General features: G+C 49.7%; 1 protein-coding gene across 2 annotated transcripts; it reads left to right on the top strand.

Annotated features, from left to right (window-relative positions):
* Nucleotides 1-10,698: 10,698 nt before the first annotated feature.
* On the top strand, nt 10,699-13,818 carry LOC101535443 (C-C chemokine receptor type 5). 2 transcript variants are annotated; one of them, XM_004581411.4, is made up of 2 exons: nt 10,699-10,763; nt 12,123-13,818. In XM_004581411.4, the coding sequence occupies exon 2, from the start codon at nt 12,134-12,136 to the stop codon at nt 13,190-13,192; it is 1,059 nt and encodes a 352-aa protein (XP_004581468.4). In that variant the 5' UTR covers nt 10,699-10,763; nt 12,123-12,133; the 3' UTR covers nt 13,193-13,818. The 2 variants fall into 2 exon arrangements, with proteins under 2 accessions (XP_004581468.4, XP_058534782.1); XM_058678799.1 differs by lacking the exon at nt 10,699-10,763 and adding an exon at nt 11,454-11,789.
* Nucleotides 13,819-17,174: the final 3,356 nt, after the last annotated feature.

The raw sequence follows: 17,174 nt of genomic DNA, 5'->3' as shown, positions 1-17,174 counted from the left end.
TGTCCTTTTCTCAGTCGTCGCCATTTCTTTGCTCAGTCTCTGATATTTCCAATCTTCTCTAGCCAAGGCCCCACCTGGAGGTGAGGAGGGGAATCAGGCAAGGCACAGAGTGATAGGGAATGAGGGGGCGTGGAGTCAGGGCTAAGCACTGTAAGCATGACAAGAGTGGCTGAACCCAGATGGAGAAAAGGGTGAGCCAAGAGATTGAGATGTCCAGCCAGGAAGTGGTGCTGGCCATATGCCCTGTCTCCCACTCGTATCTCTGAAAGCTTCTCTAGGCCATAGAGAGTTGGGGGGCCATAATAAACTTCGGGAAGCCTAGATTGGATTCAGTGATTGTCTTCTGTATAACTGCATGATATTGTTTCTCTGTGACATTGTATCTATGGCAACTCTGCACCAGTACTTGAGATCTGTGAAACATCATGTCCCATTGTCCACACACTTCTTCAGCAGGTTGGATTCTCCTGTATAGAAACATAGAACTTTTTTGGGCCCGGCGGCGTGGCCTAGCGGCTAAAGTCCTGGCCTTGAAAGCCCCAGGATCCCATATGGGCGCCGGTTCTAATCCCAGAAGCTCCACTTCCCATCCAGCTCCCTGCTTGTGGCCTGGGAAAGCAGTTGAGGACGGCCCAATGCATTGGGACCCTGCACCCGCGTGGGAGACCCGGAGGAGGTTCCAGGTTCCCGGCTTTGGATCGGCGCGCATCGGCCCGTTGCGGCTCACTTGGGGAGTGAATCATCGGACGGAAGATCTTCCTCTCTGTCTCTCCTCCTCTGTGTATATCTGGCTGTAATAAAATGAATAAATCTTTAAAAAAAAAAAAAAAGAAACATAGACCTTTTTGAAGCTAGAAGATGAACTAGAAGCCTGTATGTGGTCTCCCCCTGAGAGAGGGGAAGGCTGAAGCAGGGGTAGAGAATGATGGGTTTTTCTATCAGGTGAGAAGGGGTCGGAACAAGAGGACAGGGTTAATGAAGACAGGATGCAAGGATGTTTCCAGAATCCACAAAGAGGGGCAAGCTTGGGATGGATACACAGGAACCTTACAAAGACTCCTGCTGGGAACCCAGCTGCTTCTGCATAGCTGTTCCTCGCCTCTCTACCCCCTACAGCCTGGATCATCCTGCCTCACCAGCAGTTTGTAGAGGTGCATGAGAATAGATCTGGGGGAGAATATGATGGAAATTGTACAAGAGGAAAACCAGTGGGGGTTTCGGGACATCTCTTCAGGGCAGAGGAAGACCCTGGAGAGGAAGCAGACAGTCATTTACTTCAGAACCATGCCCCCAGCCTGTGAATCTTGGGATCTGAATAACAGTGCAGAGCAAAGCCAGATGAGAAAGACTAGATGGATTGGGAAAGAAAAAGTTTTCCAAGAACATACTTCCCAGCACTGCATGATTGGATGAAAGCTCAGAAATCAGACATCCTCAAAAAAAAAATTAAAGCTAGAAGCTGCAGCTTGCAACTATGGTAAAGTATTGTTTGAAACGGTTACTATCATGTCACTTTTGAAAATACTGTGTGAGACATACAGTCAGTTATAGCTTTTATCTTGAAAGTTTTGGAATCGTATGTTTAGTAGACTGATGAATCATCACAAATACAAGAGTCCTGCAAAAGGTTTATAGAAAACAAAGTTTCAACAGCTGTGTGGAGCTGAGGCTAACATCCCCCTTGGACACCCGTCTCCCTATCAGTGTGCCTGGGTCCAAGTCCCAGCTCTGCCTCCTGCTAATGCAGATCCTGGGAGGCAACCAGTGATGGCTCAAGTACTTGGGTTCTGCCACCCACATAGGAAACTCAGACATATCCAGGCTCCTGGCTTCAACCTGGCCCAGTCCCAGCTATTGCAATCATTTGAGGAATAAACCAAGGAATGGAAAATCTGTCATGCTGCCTTTCACATAAAACCATGATACACAATCTTTAAAGGGTAATTTTGCTTTGGGGCAAAATATTCAAAGTGATTGCATCTCGAAGCATCTTTATGTGTTGTGAAAAAACCATGCCTGGATTCTAAAATTTTTTGCACTAAAACAAGTCTATCATTTAATCCCCTTTTATCCACAGACCTTTTGAAGTGCCCTTATAGCTGTTGAGCAGCCAAGAACTGGGGAGCTGTGTGCTTAGCCAGTAGTGACTCAGACTCTAGGAACAGTGTCATTTGGATTACAGACCCTCAGCTCCACAGCTGTCCTTGTCACTGTCTCCTCATCCTGTCTTGCTGCTGAAAACTCTGCTGTTCTGCTATTACAGAGCCACGATCTTGCCATGCGTTAGCACTTCAGGGCTTCGCAGGGTGTCCTTGGTCAAGCACAGTGCTCCCACTTGGCCAGCAGGGGCTTGCTCATCAGAGCAGCACTGAATTGCTTACTTCAAAGGCCTGGGAAGTTTGGAGACCCTCAGTTAAAGCAGCCGCAGGCCCAGCGTGGCAGCCTAGTGGCTGAAGTCCTCACCTTGCATATGCCTGCATCCCATATGGGCGCTGGTTCAAGTGCCAGCAGCCCCATTTCCCATCCAGCTCCCTGTTTGGTCTGGGAAAGCAGTAGAGGATGGCCCAAAGCCATGGGATCCTGCACCCACATTGCAGACCTGAAGAGACTCCAGGCTCCTGGCTTCAGATTGGTGCAGCTCCAGCCAGTGCGGCCACTTGGGGAGTGAATCAGTGGATGAAAGATCTTCCTCTCTGCCTCTCCTTCTCTCTGTATATCTGACTTTTCAATAAAAACAAATCCTTTAAAAAAAAAAAAAGAAAAGAAAGAAAGCAGCTGCTTTGCTCTTAAGTTCCCACAGTTCTACTTCCTTGCCATCTGGCTACAGAAGGTTCCAGAAAGCAGGGCAGGGTAGGGAGTAGTCTCATTCCCGAACGTTTGTATTATACTGATGATTGTATCCAATTGTATTTCAATCATGAAATAATGTAAATACTGGTTTAACAAACTATGATTTGGAGTAAATCCATACTCTCAACTTATTGTCAAAAAAAAAATCTGTCTTGTGTCTGGTTGATAACTTTGTGAGCTCCTTCTCCTGCACAATTACATACACATCTGCCCTCACGACTACAAGATGTTCCACAAACTTCTAGCCCTCTTCTAGCCCCAAATCCCAGCCAACAGGGCAACTGGGCTGTGAGCCTGAGGGACAGGGGGCTTCTCTGTGCATACAGAGCCCAACCCGTGGCTGAGCCGAGCCATTCTTTCCAGCCATACGGAGGTCCCCTAGGTGGTTCACAGTCTTTGGCTCATGTGCCAAAGGAACAAAGCCAGGGCCACAGCTGAGCACAGGGTATCCAGTGAGTTTAGACACAAAATGGTGATCAACACACATGGTGTTGAGTGACTCCACAACATTCGGGGAAGTATCTATCTGTTCTCCGTTGTGGAACTCAACCTACCAAGTATCCCTATGCCAGATTCCAATGGGGAGAAGACACCCTTGGCAAGACCCTGCCCTGCAAGTCTTAGAACCCAGAGCCCACTGGAGGCAGGAGCGTGGCACAATCATAGTGCACTGTGCTGGGCCCAGAGTACATGTCATCTGAGACGATCCTAGAGTGACAGGAACAGAGTGATAATCCAGTCATGGTCCTGTGTCATGGAACAGAGCTACCAAAACTAACATTCAAATGTTGCCAACTGAAAAAGAAAACATTTTAAAGTTGCCACTTGTTCCATTGTTGCTTGGCCTAGCAATGAAGTCACCCCTTGGGACACCCGCATGGTCCGTAGGAGTACCTGGGTTCAAGTGTCGGCTACACTCCCAGTTCCTGTTAATGCACATCCTCAGATGCAGCCACCAGGATTTGTGGTTGGGGTGGGTTCTGCCACTCACATGGGAGATCATGACCAAGTGCTCCCTATTTTCAGCTTCAGGCTGATTCAACTACAGGTATTTGGGGGAGTTGAACCAGCTGATAGCATCTCTAATTAAAGAAAGTTATCAGTCATGTCCATGTCCAGACTTGGATCCTCATTTATGCAAAACCAAGAGATTTGCTGGTCAAGCCAATAGAGGGGACCAGAGGGGAGGCAGGCATTCCAGTGCATGGCATGTGGAGACTTTTGTAGTAGAGCAGAGGGCTGTAAACAGCCTACTCCAAGCCACAGCTCTGATCAGTGAGGCCCAGAGGGTAAAGCATCAAGACCCTAGCCTTCCTCTTTTGCTTTTGCTCACCATTGGTTTAACTTCCCTGACATCCTGAAATAGGCTAGAGAGAAATGCAGCAATAGGAAAAGCCATCTAGGGCCACCCAGCAAAACATACCATGAAGAGGCCCTGGATCTGTTGAACTGGCCTTCCAACGTGTGGTGCTGGGACCCAAAGCAGGAGCCTGGGCCAAGTGTGGGAAGGCGTGGGCATGGAGGGCAGAGACTTCTTCAGACATGGCTATAGGGCATCCTCTGTAACTTTAGGAAAATATGTGTATGTGTTAACAGGGAATCTGGAATATGTGATCTGCAGCCATGGTGGCCTAGCCTGAAAAGGGCTGTAAGGGGAAAAGTCACTTGCTCCCACCCCAACAAGCTCTCCCAGCTCAGCAACCTGGCAAGCAAAGGACAGGGCAGGGCAGGGCAAGGCAGGACACTGGATGCCACTGGATGACACTGAACCCCTTCCCATAAATGTTCTAAAGCAATCAGCCACAATATGGAAGTATTTCTTTCCCCTCCAGCCACTGTGCCATCAGGGCCTTAGCATTGCCTAGATTCTAGAGGATTCTGCAGAGGAGGGAAATGGTGCATCTTCCATGCCTGCTCTGGCCACGCCTCCAGTCCTTGGCACTAGTGGGCCACCTTGGGGAGAAGCTCCTGTGCTTCCCCTCTGTTTAGCTGGTGCCAACAGTGAGCAGAGAGGAAGGAGGACAGGCGTGTCTCCATCTAACCAGTCCCAGTCACAGGCCCTCCCTGGAGGCCCATGCATCCTGGCATGGCAGGTGCATGCTTGTCTCCTACAGAGGGCATGGAGATAGGAAGGGTCCCCACCACCACACCTCCTGGACATGCGACAAATCTGAGCAACTTCTCCCAGCTCACTGATACCCAAGCACTGGGGTCCCCTCCATCAGATAGTGGGATCCAACAGACAGTAAAGTTCTAGCCTAATCTCCTGGGTTAGCCATGTGGCCCCAGAACACCAGCATTCTGGAAAACATCCTTGCTATTCAGGGTCATTCTGCACCTGTTACCCTCTTCTGACCCTCCTCCTTGTTCACTGGCTACCTTTCAGTGCCCTCCCATCACCATCAGAGTACCCACCTCCTCTTTTGCAAGCCCTTACTACTCATGGCCCCTCCCCCTGACTGTGAGGACATAAACCCCATTCTGCCACCATCAACCCCAAACCCTTCCAAAATCCTCTCCTGACCCTAACACACTGGGGTGCAGGGAAAACAGCTGGAGCCACATGCTGGTTCTGTCACTTTGCCATAGCCCTGCAGAGGTATTGATGGTCTTCCTCCAGGCTAAGCATGAGGTACTGTCACCCACCTTGTCTTTCACCTTAGGCAATAGTTACCAGTTCTGGGGCTGTCGGGACAGTCCTACATAACATCCTGGCCTACACAGAGTTGATCGTAGGGCTGAGGAAGGTCAGACCCCACTTGAGAGTACAGTGAGTCTACTGTGTATCTTAAGGATAGAGTTTAGGCTTTTGTTCCCTCTGCTGGGCGCTGATCTGCAAGAAACACCCCAACCATATAGAGCAGATATTGTGGCTGAGCGAAAGGATTCCGTGGCCTGAGGGACAGCCTGCAGGGGTCCCTTCGCTGAGGATTTGCACAGGGCTTAGGGAAGATGTGCTGCATGGACTGCAAGCAGGGAAGGAATGGAGAGCAGCAGGATGACCTCCCAAACCCACCTGCCACGACAGGTGTCTGAGGCAAAAGGGAAGGGGCTCTCCCTACCAGGGAGCTGGGAGTCACAGGATAGCACACACACCCCTGTGGAGGCACACAGGTGACACAGTGTGACATGAGAGGGGGAGGATTCTTCCTGCTTCTATGGGGACCACAGAGAACTCTCTGGATGTGCTGATGCAGGTGGCCCTGGGGGACACACAAGCAGCCCCTGCTGGCTAGGGGCATCAGAGTACCGACGTGGACATCAGTACAGCACCGCTGATGTAGTGAGGATTGGCAAGAGCCCAGCTGTCCAATAGCTGAGGTACACACTAAGTGGTATACAGCTGTAAGAGGCCAGCCAGGAAGGAGGACAGCAGCTGACTCTACTTATCAGAAAGTGAAAGACAATCATTGAATCCAGCTAAAGTTGCAATGACCCTTACCCCGAGTGGGGTAAAGGGCACCTCCAGGTGTCACCTTGAACTAGGTGGTGCTAACATAGCTGTGTGCGCATTAAGCTCACCACATTGTACAGCTGGGATCGGTGCACTTAGCTGCACCTAAGCTTCACCTCAACAAAACGTCAGGGAAAGAATGGTGTTCATGACCATTTTTTAGCAGTGTGGGGAAACACCCACACTGTCCTCTTTAGTAGAATACAGCATGGCATTTGCGTGGGAACAAAATGTGCAAGGGGTAGGCACTTTCACAGTTAAGACATCAGTTGACACATCCACAGGGGCCAGTTCGAGTCCCAGCTGCTCCACTTCCCATCCAGCTTCCTGCTAACACGCTTGGGAAAGCAGAAGGGGATGATCCAGGTACTCGGCTCCCTGCACTCACACTGGAGGACCAAGAAGCAGCTCCTGGCTCAGCCTGGCCCAGCCCCACCCACTGTGGCCATGTAGGGTGTGGATCAATGGATAGAAGCTCTTTCTTGTCTATAGCTCCTTCCTTGTGACTCTGTCTTTTCAGATAAATAAATCTTTAGGAAAAGACACTGGCATCAGGTTTAACTCCCAGCTCCAGTTCCTGGACTCCAGCTTCCTGCCAACGCAGACCTCAGGAGGCAGTAGTAAGGGCTCAAGTCACTAGGTTTGTGCCACCCACATGAGAGACTTGGGTTGAGTTCCCAGCTCGCAGCTTTAGGCAATCCAGTGGGAATTTGGGGAGTGAACCAGCAACTGCAGTGCTGTGTGTGTGTGTGTACCTCCATCTTTCCCCCAACTCTATTCTTCAATTAAAAAAAAAAAAAAACCTGTGCATGGGAGGTCAGAATCGGCATACATCCTATGCTAAGGAGGATTGCTTTGAGTTTCCAAGCACATGCTTAACTTTCCCTACTTTGTTTTTCCCCACTTCATACACAGAGCACGTGTTGCTTTTACCATTTTAGCTACACAAGAGACTCAGCACCATTGTTCAGCCCTTCTCCCTGTTAACCGATACTGATCTTTGGTGGGCTCTGGTAGCACCCAGGCACCTACCAGAGCCAGCCCCACGCAAGGTGAGCTCACTGTGTTCAGGAGTTGGCCCTTTGTGTCCTAGGGCAAGAGCCCATGTTCTCTCCGTCCTTTGGCGGTGCACTGTGTGGGCCCACACGTGTGCTCACAAGGACAGCATAGCAACCCTGGGGACATGGACACAGATGCCCAGACCTGGAGCAGCTGTCTACCAACTGACTAACACCCCAAACAGGGTGGCATGAGACACTGTCCACTACAGACCTTGAGTCCAATGTGACAAACTGACCAGACGATCCTTTCCATGGAGAGCTTCAATTCAATTTGTAGGAGGGCCAGCATTGTGGGGCAACAGGTTAAGGCAACACCTGTGATGCCAGCATCCTATAGGAGCATGGCTTCTAGTCCTGGCTGCTCTGCTTCTGATCCAGCTTCCTGCTTATGCTCCTGGGAAGACAGGATGGTCCAAGTGCTTGGGCCCCTGACACTCACACAGGAGACCTAGAGTTCTTCGCTCCTGGCTTCAGCCTGGCCCAACTCTGACCACTGCAACCATTTGCAGCGTGAACCAGCAGATGGAAGATCTCGCCTCCTTTTGCTGTAACTCTTTCAAGTAAGTGTGAAAACAAATTGGGAAGGATTAAGTAAAAAGAAAAGCAGAGCCCAAGATGTCAAGGCTCAGCTACTAGCGGTTGTTGTAGCTAGAATGAAGGTCCTTCATTAGATGCTGAAGAATTTCCCATACATCCCCACTTCTGCATCCTTGAAATGCATCCATCTTCCCAAGGGGTGGCCAGAACACATCCCTAGACCAGAAATTCTCAAGATAACACGCTCTGCTAAGCCTCAGCCCAACCCATCCAATCACACTTGGCCACGGAGCCATGGGACACTCAGGGTGAGAGCTGCTACCAGGCCTGGCCCAGCTCCACTGGACAGATGAGGAAGTGAAAACTCAGAGAGGAAGTCTGGTCATAGCACCCACGGAGTCAGCTAGCCACTCAGTCGCCACCGCTCCACATCGCCCTCTGGAGCCGAGTACGTGCACGTCCTTAGCTACACAGACCATAGCAAAGCCCAACGTGGGGGAGAAGCAGCCACCTTTCCAAGCAGAAATAACCTGCGTCCAACTGCCTGCAAGGTGTCACCCATGGCCACAAGGCTGTCCAGCAACAAGGAGCACGGCATTTAGGGGAACGTTTTCCACAGAATTTTATATCTGTTACCCATTTGGGGAGCTCTTTCCATAAGGATGCGTTTTTCTGCTTAAGTGGCCCATCAAGAGCAGGGATCTGAAACTCTTGCTTCCTGGGCAAGTTTCAGTCCATTTTGAGCACAGAGCTGTAGAATCGGTTTAGGATTGGGGCTTTAAAAGAAAATAAACTGGGCTTGGCAGTGTGGCCTAGTGGCTGGGATCCTCGCCTTGATCCCATATGGCCGCTGGTTCTAATCCCGGCAGCTCCATTTCCTCTCTATCTCTCCTCCTCTCAGTATATCTGACTTTGTAATAAAAATAAAATAAATCTTAAAAAAAAATAAAATAAACTGTGGCTAAGGAAACTAAAGCTCAGAGAGATTCCACGACGTGATTAGAGTCAGTCAATAATGAGGCTGGGGTTTTACCCCAGCTGCATGACTCCGGTTCCTACCACTGCATGTGAGCTGCATCCGGTGGGGGGGGCCTTGAACAGCCTTTGGCGATTCACTTTGGCAATGGCCATTCACTTGCCATTACCCAGCTGTGTTGTAACACAGACAGGCACCCCCATCCCCAGGGGATGGTTGATTGCTGCTGGTCTGTCTGGGCTTTTCCAGATTGTTCGAATAGCTGTGTCTTTCTGTTCTCCCAGCACAGGCCATTGGCTGTTTGTTTTGGTTTCAGCTTTGCAGGGGACAATCAGCTCTAGCTAAGAACCCTTGGGTAAACAAGCTTTCAAAGAAGGTGAGCAACCATGAGCTTCTCACATACATAGTTTGTATTGATGTTGGTGCACGTTTCATAGAACCCTCCCAACGGATCCCTCAAGTGCCTATTGTTATTAAGCCCAATGTACAGATGAGCAAACCGAGAGCAGAGACTCACTTCCTGCTTGGCAGTCTGACAGCAGAGTTTCTGTTGAGCTGCCTCCACAGGCTTGGGGACCTACCCCTGTGTTGTCTGGGGTCTCTTTCATCTGCTCGTAGCTCACAGACCAATGCTGCTTACTCTGTAGCCAAGGCAACGGAAGTCCAGAGAGACTTGTGGTCCAGCAGTGGCTACATTCTCAGCTGTTAATAACTGAGGTTTTTAGAGTCACCAACAGCCGAGAGCGCTTGCTATGACTGCATGTGACCTTGTCCTAGACTCCTGGACTCCTTACACACTCTGCCACTACTCTGGGATCTCCAGGTGCTTGGGGCAAGGAGCCCGCCCTGAAAGCTAGCTGGTCTGGAGGGACCAATGTGATGGCTCAACTGGCTAATCCCCCACCTCCAAATGCCTCCCATACAGGCACCAGTTTGTGTGCCGGCTGTTACACTTCCCATCCAGCTCCCTACTTGCAGTCTGGGAAAGTTTACAGAGGATGGTCCAAAGCCTTGGGACTCCCTGCACCAGTGTGGGAAACCCGGAAGAAGCTCCTGGCTCCAGATCAGCTCAGCTCTGGCTATTGCAGTCATCTGGGGAGTGAAAGAGCAGATCTCTGTCTCCTCTTCTCTGTAAATCTGCCTTTCCAACATAAATAAATAAATCTTTAAAAAAATTGATCATGTTCTCCTCTGTCCCAGATACCATATCTAGAGAAAGATGCAAAATGTATTTAGCTCACAGGTGAACTTTTAAGACATAACCTTTCAGCCAGCCAGTTGTTTGAATCTGCAGAGAAAAATCATGTTGTGAGCATGCGTGAGCAAGCGAGGGAGCGAGGAAAGGACCAGTATGGATAAAGGGAGTGTAAGGTTCGTGTTAGCCACAGGATTTCATTTAAATGTGGGGTTTCTTGGAACTGGCTTTATCAAAGGGCCACCATGAAGAGAATCCAAATTCTCACCTTGCATGGATGAGCCCTGTGCTCTTACTCAAACCACTGCTTCTCTCTCAAACAGCAGTTTCTTGAGCAAAATATGGAAGTGTGTTCTCCCAAGTGTACTCTCCCCCCTTCATTCTGTTTTCCAACACACTCTACATAGATGGATCAACAGAGGACAAAACTGAGATCAGGAGAGTAGCCCACCAAAAGCTCAAGAACCAGGAATCTCTTCCCTGGCCCATTTAAATTCAATTTTGAAAAAAGAAGAACTCTAGTCGATTGTTCTCCCCCCCACACACACTCCACAATGCACTTGCTCTTTAAGCTCCACCCCCCATTTAAAAGCATTTCCTACTTTTCTGCTGTCTATATGTTTGATTTGCACAGCTCAGCTGGCCAGAGGCACCGAGACATCTGTTCCCCCTACAAGAACACACCCTGGGGTAAGTTACTCCTTTCTCACCCGGGCTACCAGTCCGCTCAGCTTGTGTGATGAGTAAAAGCTTCTACAGGAAACCCAGAGCAGGTGTTTAGAGAATTATCTTAAAATATAATCAAAGATACAGAACATCAAAGATACAGGACAAGACAATGAATCAAAGACCTGACTCTTAAAGCCAGCAGTCCTCATCTCAGCCAAGAAAGCTCTGGAGAGAGAGGGAGGAGTCTTGGCTAAAACTTTAGGAGACTTTTCCCCAGCTAGGGAGAGCTAAAAGCTTCCCAGCAATACCTCTGAACATGAGCTTGACATCTGGTTCTCTTTTTTTTCCTCCAGAAAAAAAAAGGGGGAAGCCCAAATGTGCAATTCCATACAAGATTAGTATTTAGAAGTAATTTCCCTCTAACATGTATTTGGCTCCACAGCACAGGGAATGTCTATTTAATCTGGCTCAGAAAATGTAAAGGTGAGATTTCTCTGGGAACTTCTTCCAGCTGTCTCAAAGCTGTCCTTGGAAGTTCGGGAGTTTGGGATCACCAGGATTAGAGAACACATTCACCTATAGCCGTGGGACTTCAGTAGACTGGGCACATTGGAAAGGCTCACCTGCCGGGAGGGGCGATATTTACCTGGGTGGGAGGGGAGGTTTTTGTTTGTTTGTTTGTTTTTGACTTGGTTATTTCTTGTATTTGTAAGGGAGCTCTTGATCGGGACTCCTCAGGGGCTACTAGCCCAAGTTCATAGCCAGGAAGAGCAGGGACTTAAAATGGACTGGCTTCTGGTTGATCTCGCAAAAGCAGCAGATACATAGTCCATCCTACCCTTTAGTTCTCCTGCCAAGAAGCAAGGCACAGAGCAGCAGAGTGGATGAAAGCTGCCTGTCTTCATAGTCTCAGCAAATCACTCATCTCAGTGCTTGGAGAAATTGTGAAATGGCCTGTGTGAACGGGAGGGTCATATTGATGGGCATGCAGTGTGTGCCCATGGGACCTCTAGCTGATTCCCGTTCCACTCTTCATGTCTCTTCTATGTGAGTAAACTCCAGGGAGCTGCAGCAGAGACTCCGATTGGAAGGCTGCCAGGTGATGTCATAGTTTCAGTGGCTTCACCGTACTATGCAAAATGAGAATTTTGTGGGGGGACATGGGCTGAAATTCACTTAAACAAAGTCGGGGTGGGAGGCAGGCAAAGAAATTAGCAGGAAACTTTCCCTTCAAAGCATGGCGCCATTGTCGGGCCCCAAAAGGGAACCCAATTAAGTGTAGAAATCCATGTAAGATCTATCCATGTTTAAGATGACTGGCACTTGTGGTAGGCCACCAGAGACATACAGGACTTTAAGGAGTTCTCTTTTTTTGTGTAGTTTTGAGCCTGATGGATTATCAAACGCCCACCTCCCTCTATGACATCGATTATGGGATGTTAGAGCCCTGCCAGAAGATCAATGTGAAGCAGGTGGCAGCCCAGCTCCTGCCTCCGCTCTACTCGCTGGTGTTCATCCTGGGCTTAGTGGGCAACCTGCTGGTCATCCTCACCCTGGTCAACTGCAAGAAGCTCAAGAGCATGACTGACATCTACCTGCTCAACCTGGCCGTGTCCGACCTGATGTTCCTGTTGACACTCCCTCTGTGGGCTCACTACGCCTCAGCCCAGTGGGACTTTGGAAACACGATGTGCCAGCTGACGACCAGCCTCTATCTCATCGGCTTCTTCTCCGGCATCTTCTTTATCATCCTCCTGACCATCGACAGGTACCTGGCCATCGTGCACGCTGTGTTTGCTTTAAAAGCCAGGACAGTCACCTTCGGGGTGGTGACCAGCGGGGTCACCTGGGTGGTTGCAGTCCTAGCATCTCTTCCAACCATTATCTTCACCAAATCTCAAAAAGAAGGTGTGCGGTATACATGCAGCTTTCACTTTCCAACCAGTCAGTATCATTTCTGGAAGAACTTCCATACATTACAGATGACCATCCTGGGCCTGATCCTGCCCCTGCTTGTCATGGTCATTTGCTACTCAGGGATCCTCAGGACACTGCTTCGCTGTCGCAATGAGAAGAGGCGGCACCGGGCTGTGCGGCTCATCTTCACCATCATGATCATCTATTTCCTCTTCTGGACTCCCTACAACATCGTCCTCCTCCTGAACAACTTCCAGGAGGCCTTTGGTCTGAACAACTGTGACAGCAGCAACCAACTGGACCAAGCCATGCAGGTGACAGAGACACTGGCTATGACACACTGCTGCATCAACCCAGTGATCTACGCCTTTGTTGGGGAGAAGTTCCGCAGGTACCTCTTGCTGTTTTTCCAGAAACACATCAGCAAACGCTTCTGCAAACACTGTCTGTTCTTCCGGTGTGAGACTCCTGAACGAGCCAATTCAGCTTACACCCGATCCACTGGAGAGCAGGAGCCCTCCACTGGCCTGTGAGCAGGACTGGGTTACACGTGCCACCCAAGACGCATTCTGGGCTGGAGAGCAGTTCATTTAGAAAGGAAATTACTGTCATGGAGGAGCCCAAGTGGGATCCATCTATCCGACATCTGTTAGAATTATGCCAGGTCTTTTACGCCCATCCTTTCTCAAAAGCGAAAACAATTTATATTGATGAACTGCCCTCCACTCCACACACAAGTCATGGGCAAGCTCTTTCCTGCCAAGTTTATTACAAAATATACCTCCAAGAGCTGCTGGGTCCTGAGCTTGGCAATCTGAGCAGCCAAGAAAATGAATCCAGAAATAACATTGTACAGCATCTTGGCTATGCAAGACAGCACACGGGTGGGGAGAAAAGGCGTGTTGGGGGTTAGTGAAGGTGTCTTTCCCCTCCCAGGCAAAGTCAGCAGGTTCCACAGCTTTCAGTGTCCCAGAGGCTGGAGGAGAAGAGGCTGGAGGCACTGCATGGGCAAAGCTCATTGGTGGGCAGACCCCGTGGCTGACTGGGGGATCTGCCAGCCTCAAGATCATGATGGGCACAGCAGATAGTGTTGCAGAAAGCCTACACCACACAGCTGCAAAGTCACCCCAAACGGTGAGCTATGAGGGCAAGAACTGGGCCAAGGAGAAGACAGCCTTCCTCTAAGAGAGGTACACTGACCACAGCAAGGAGGCAGGCCCCAGAGTGCTCCAGACAGAGTTGGCAGGACGTGGGGTGGGTTTGACAGAAAGGGAGATTAGAGGTCAGAATGAACCCTCAACTTCAAAAGCCCCTTAGAGGTGGCCTTGGAGAAGAGATCAAATCCCAAATGAAGAGCAGGGGCTAGTGTTGGCCGAGGTGGCTAGTTCTGAGCTTGAGCACTGGCCACCTCTCCGAAGGCTCTGGCCTTCCCAGCAGTCTTTGCCAGCCTAGTGGAATGAGCGGGTCTATCCAGGAGGTTTGCAAACACTAGATGTATGAGCACGGAGCTCCGGGTTGGAACAGCTGCAGATCCCAGATGCCAGTCAAAGTGGGGCGGGGGGTGGGGAGGGGATGAGCTATGTGGGCAAGTAAAATCCAGAACTCTGGTAAAGTTTTGAACAGAGGGGCCCCAAAGACGGGAAGCCAGAATGACTAACATTGGGCCTTCCCTAGGGTCACAGTGCTTAAAGGTGTCATTTTCTGGGTTGAACCACCAATAGCCAAGGGGGAGAAGCAGCTTATTCATTCAGAAACAGCAACTTACCAGCTGAGGCAGGACTCCAGGAATCTTTTTCAGAGGCTTTGTCCTAAAAACCCTCAACACTAAGGGATCTGTTCATTTCAGAGGAAGCATTAGCATGCTTTCATTTTATTACTACTGTTAGGATTTTGGTCTTGAGTTTGGTTTTCCTTCCCCTTCCCCCAGTTGCTTTTTGTGCACACCTGAAGTTGTTTTGAATTTGGGAGTGGCAGGTGAGGAAGCACCAAAGAAGTGAGAATCTCTCGGGGACTTAAGGTGTCAGAATTGTAAGAGGTACTACTGATTTCTCTCAAGATCTGACTTTGAATCATGTACATTGTGGCTGTCATCAGGAAGCAATGGATGGAAGTGATCCAGCCCTATGGGTCAAGTTCAAAATGTTCAGCCGTGTGTGTGTGTGTGTGTGTGTGTGTGTGTGTTCTATGGTGTAGAAAGTTACAAGTTGCTGGGAAGAAAATACACAGCTAATAAATTGCCTTCTAAAGCGTTTAAGCCTACTCATTCTTCCAGTTAAGTGTAGATTTAGAGAACAGCACATAAAGGTATCACATATCATTTTATAAGGAGTTGCTTTGCAAAACAAACAGAACGATATGGCCTTTGGAGAATTTCTAAGGTCGGCCCTTCTGCTGGAACACATCGCTGTGGCGGGGTAAAAATGCTAGCTCCTAAGAGAATGTTTCTGAATAAAACATACAGAGAGCTTGTCCATTTCAAACTGCATTGTGCTCAAAGCCCAGAGCTGACTTGCTTTTGAGAAACCACTGGGTGCTGTCAAATTAGTTGCCCAAGTTTGCATTTGACAAAGGCCTGCCTGCCTGCCACGTCAGGGCCCCTGGTGGCTTACCAGCAGCCCCAAGTGATTGACACGTGGTGTGTGAGGCAAGGCTAGCTGCTATTTAGTTGTTTCTCTTTCTTGTCGAATCCCTCCTAACCCTAACCCAACACATGGCGCTTGCATATCTTGTGTATCCCGAGAAGGAACCATCGTTCCCAGAACCTGCCTGAGATCTTTTCTAAGTTTTATGTATTTCATTTGAAAGCCAACTACACAGAGGGGAATACACAGGGAAAGAGATCTTTCATCCTCTGGTTCCCCTCCCAAGATGGCCACACAGCCAGGGCTGTGCCAGGCTCAAGCCAAAGCCTGGAGTTCCATCTGAGCCTCCCACATGAGCAACAGGGGCATTTTCCACCACTAGACACACTAGCTGGGGGCTGGATTGAAGTGGAGCAGCCAGCACTCAAACAGGCACTTGCATGACATTGTCAGTATTGCAGGAGGCAAGTTGCAATGCCACAACACCTGCCCCCAGCTGCAAGCTCACCTTCCTGAGCGGGTCACAGGCAGCCGTGGGCCTACTCAGAAATGCCCGAGGTAAGCACAGGACTGGGCAGCTGCCTTCTGGCTCTCAGCCAAGAAGATGGGATGAACCAGGTAGGGCGAGAGGGACTGGGGTTGGAGGAAAGGGCCAGGGCCAGGGAGACCAGCAGACGGTTGTTTGGCTGACCTATGTCAGGCACACCCCCCTCTCTCAGCCTCCTGCTTGGACCTGAAGCGAACATGGAGGAAAGCTCTCTGGGGTGTCAGTGGTCTTTCTAGAATCTACTCCCAGCCACTGCCCGTCCATCCCCCTCTCCTCTGACTGTCCCTCAAGATTCCAACTGCAGTGTCATGCAGGGGAAGGGACTAGGGACCAAGGGATGAGACAAAAAGTTTCCACAGCCCCACTGTTTTGCTTTAAGGTTTATCTCAGAGAGTAAGACAGATCTTTCATCCACTGGTCACTCCCCGGTGACCAGGGCTGTGTCACACCGAAGCCAGGAGCTTCATTTGGGTCTTCCTCATGTGGCTGTAGGGGCCCAACTCCTTAGGCCATCTTCTGCTGCTTTTCCAGGCTATTAGCAGGGAGCTGGATCAGAAATGGAGCAGCCAGGATTCAAAGCAGCACCCATATGAAGTGCTGGCATTGCAGCTAGCAGCTGTACGCACTATGCCACAAGGCCAGTCCCAGCTCCATTGCTATGAAGATGAAATTCACTAGAAAATGCCTGTACTTTTCCAAAGCACAAGTTTGTCACATTACATTCCTTACATATTTTATGTAAGATGCACATTCCCCCCCTTCACTGTTTCTGTAAGCATTTTTGTTAAGCCTTACTCATGATTGATTCCACCTTGGTACCCATCCAGTGTGACCATGAGTTCTGTGTCACTCAGATGGTCCTGTTTTGCAGATGACTTTATTAAGGTGGTAACCAATGTCTTTAAGCAGATTGCAAAGGGGCCCAAGTCCTTTTTAACCTAGATGCAAAGGCCAAGAAGAACCTTGGGCTCTACTGCCCTCCTGTGGCCACTCACCAACCAACAAGGGTGGCAGCTGACCAGCACTGACCACAGCCCCACACAGTCAGTGGCCTTCTATCTCTGCCAGCTCCACCCTCCAGGTGCCAATCACAGGCCTCAAACCCGCTCTTCCCAAAGAGCAAAAGTAGCCTGGTCTGAGGACCCAGGTGGAGGCCTTCAGAGAACTGAAGGTTCCAGCTGCCATGCCAAGGTCTGTGTGCAGTGACCTCACAACTCTCTCAATAGCCCAACAAATGTCCTGTATCCACGCACTGTTCACAGTCCCCAAAGCATCCCATAAACCCCACTGCAGGTTTCTTGCTACAATCCTGGGCAGCCAAGAAGTTTGAGACAACCAAGGATGATTGGGGAGGCACTGGCTTCCAGTGTTTGCACTCCGTCCCTC

The sequence above is a fragment of the Ochotona princeps genome, chromosome 21 (genome assembly GCF_030435755.1).
Source record: "Ochotona princeps isolate mOchPri1 chromosome 21, mOchPri1.hap1, whole genome shotgun sequence".
Lineage (NCBI taxonomy): Eukaryota > Metazoa > Chordata > Mammalia > Lagomorpha > Ochotonidae > Ochotona > Ochotona princeps.
The sequence above is the reverse complement of the archived record's forward strand: the minus strand, read 5'-3'. Positions and strand labels throughout refer to the sequence as shown.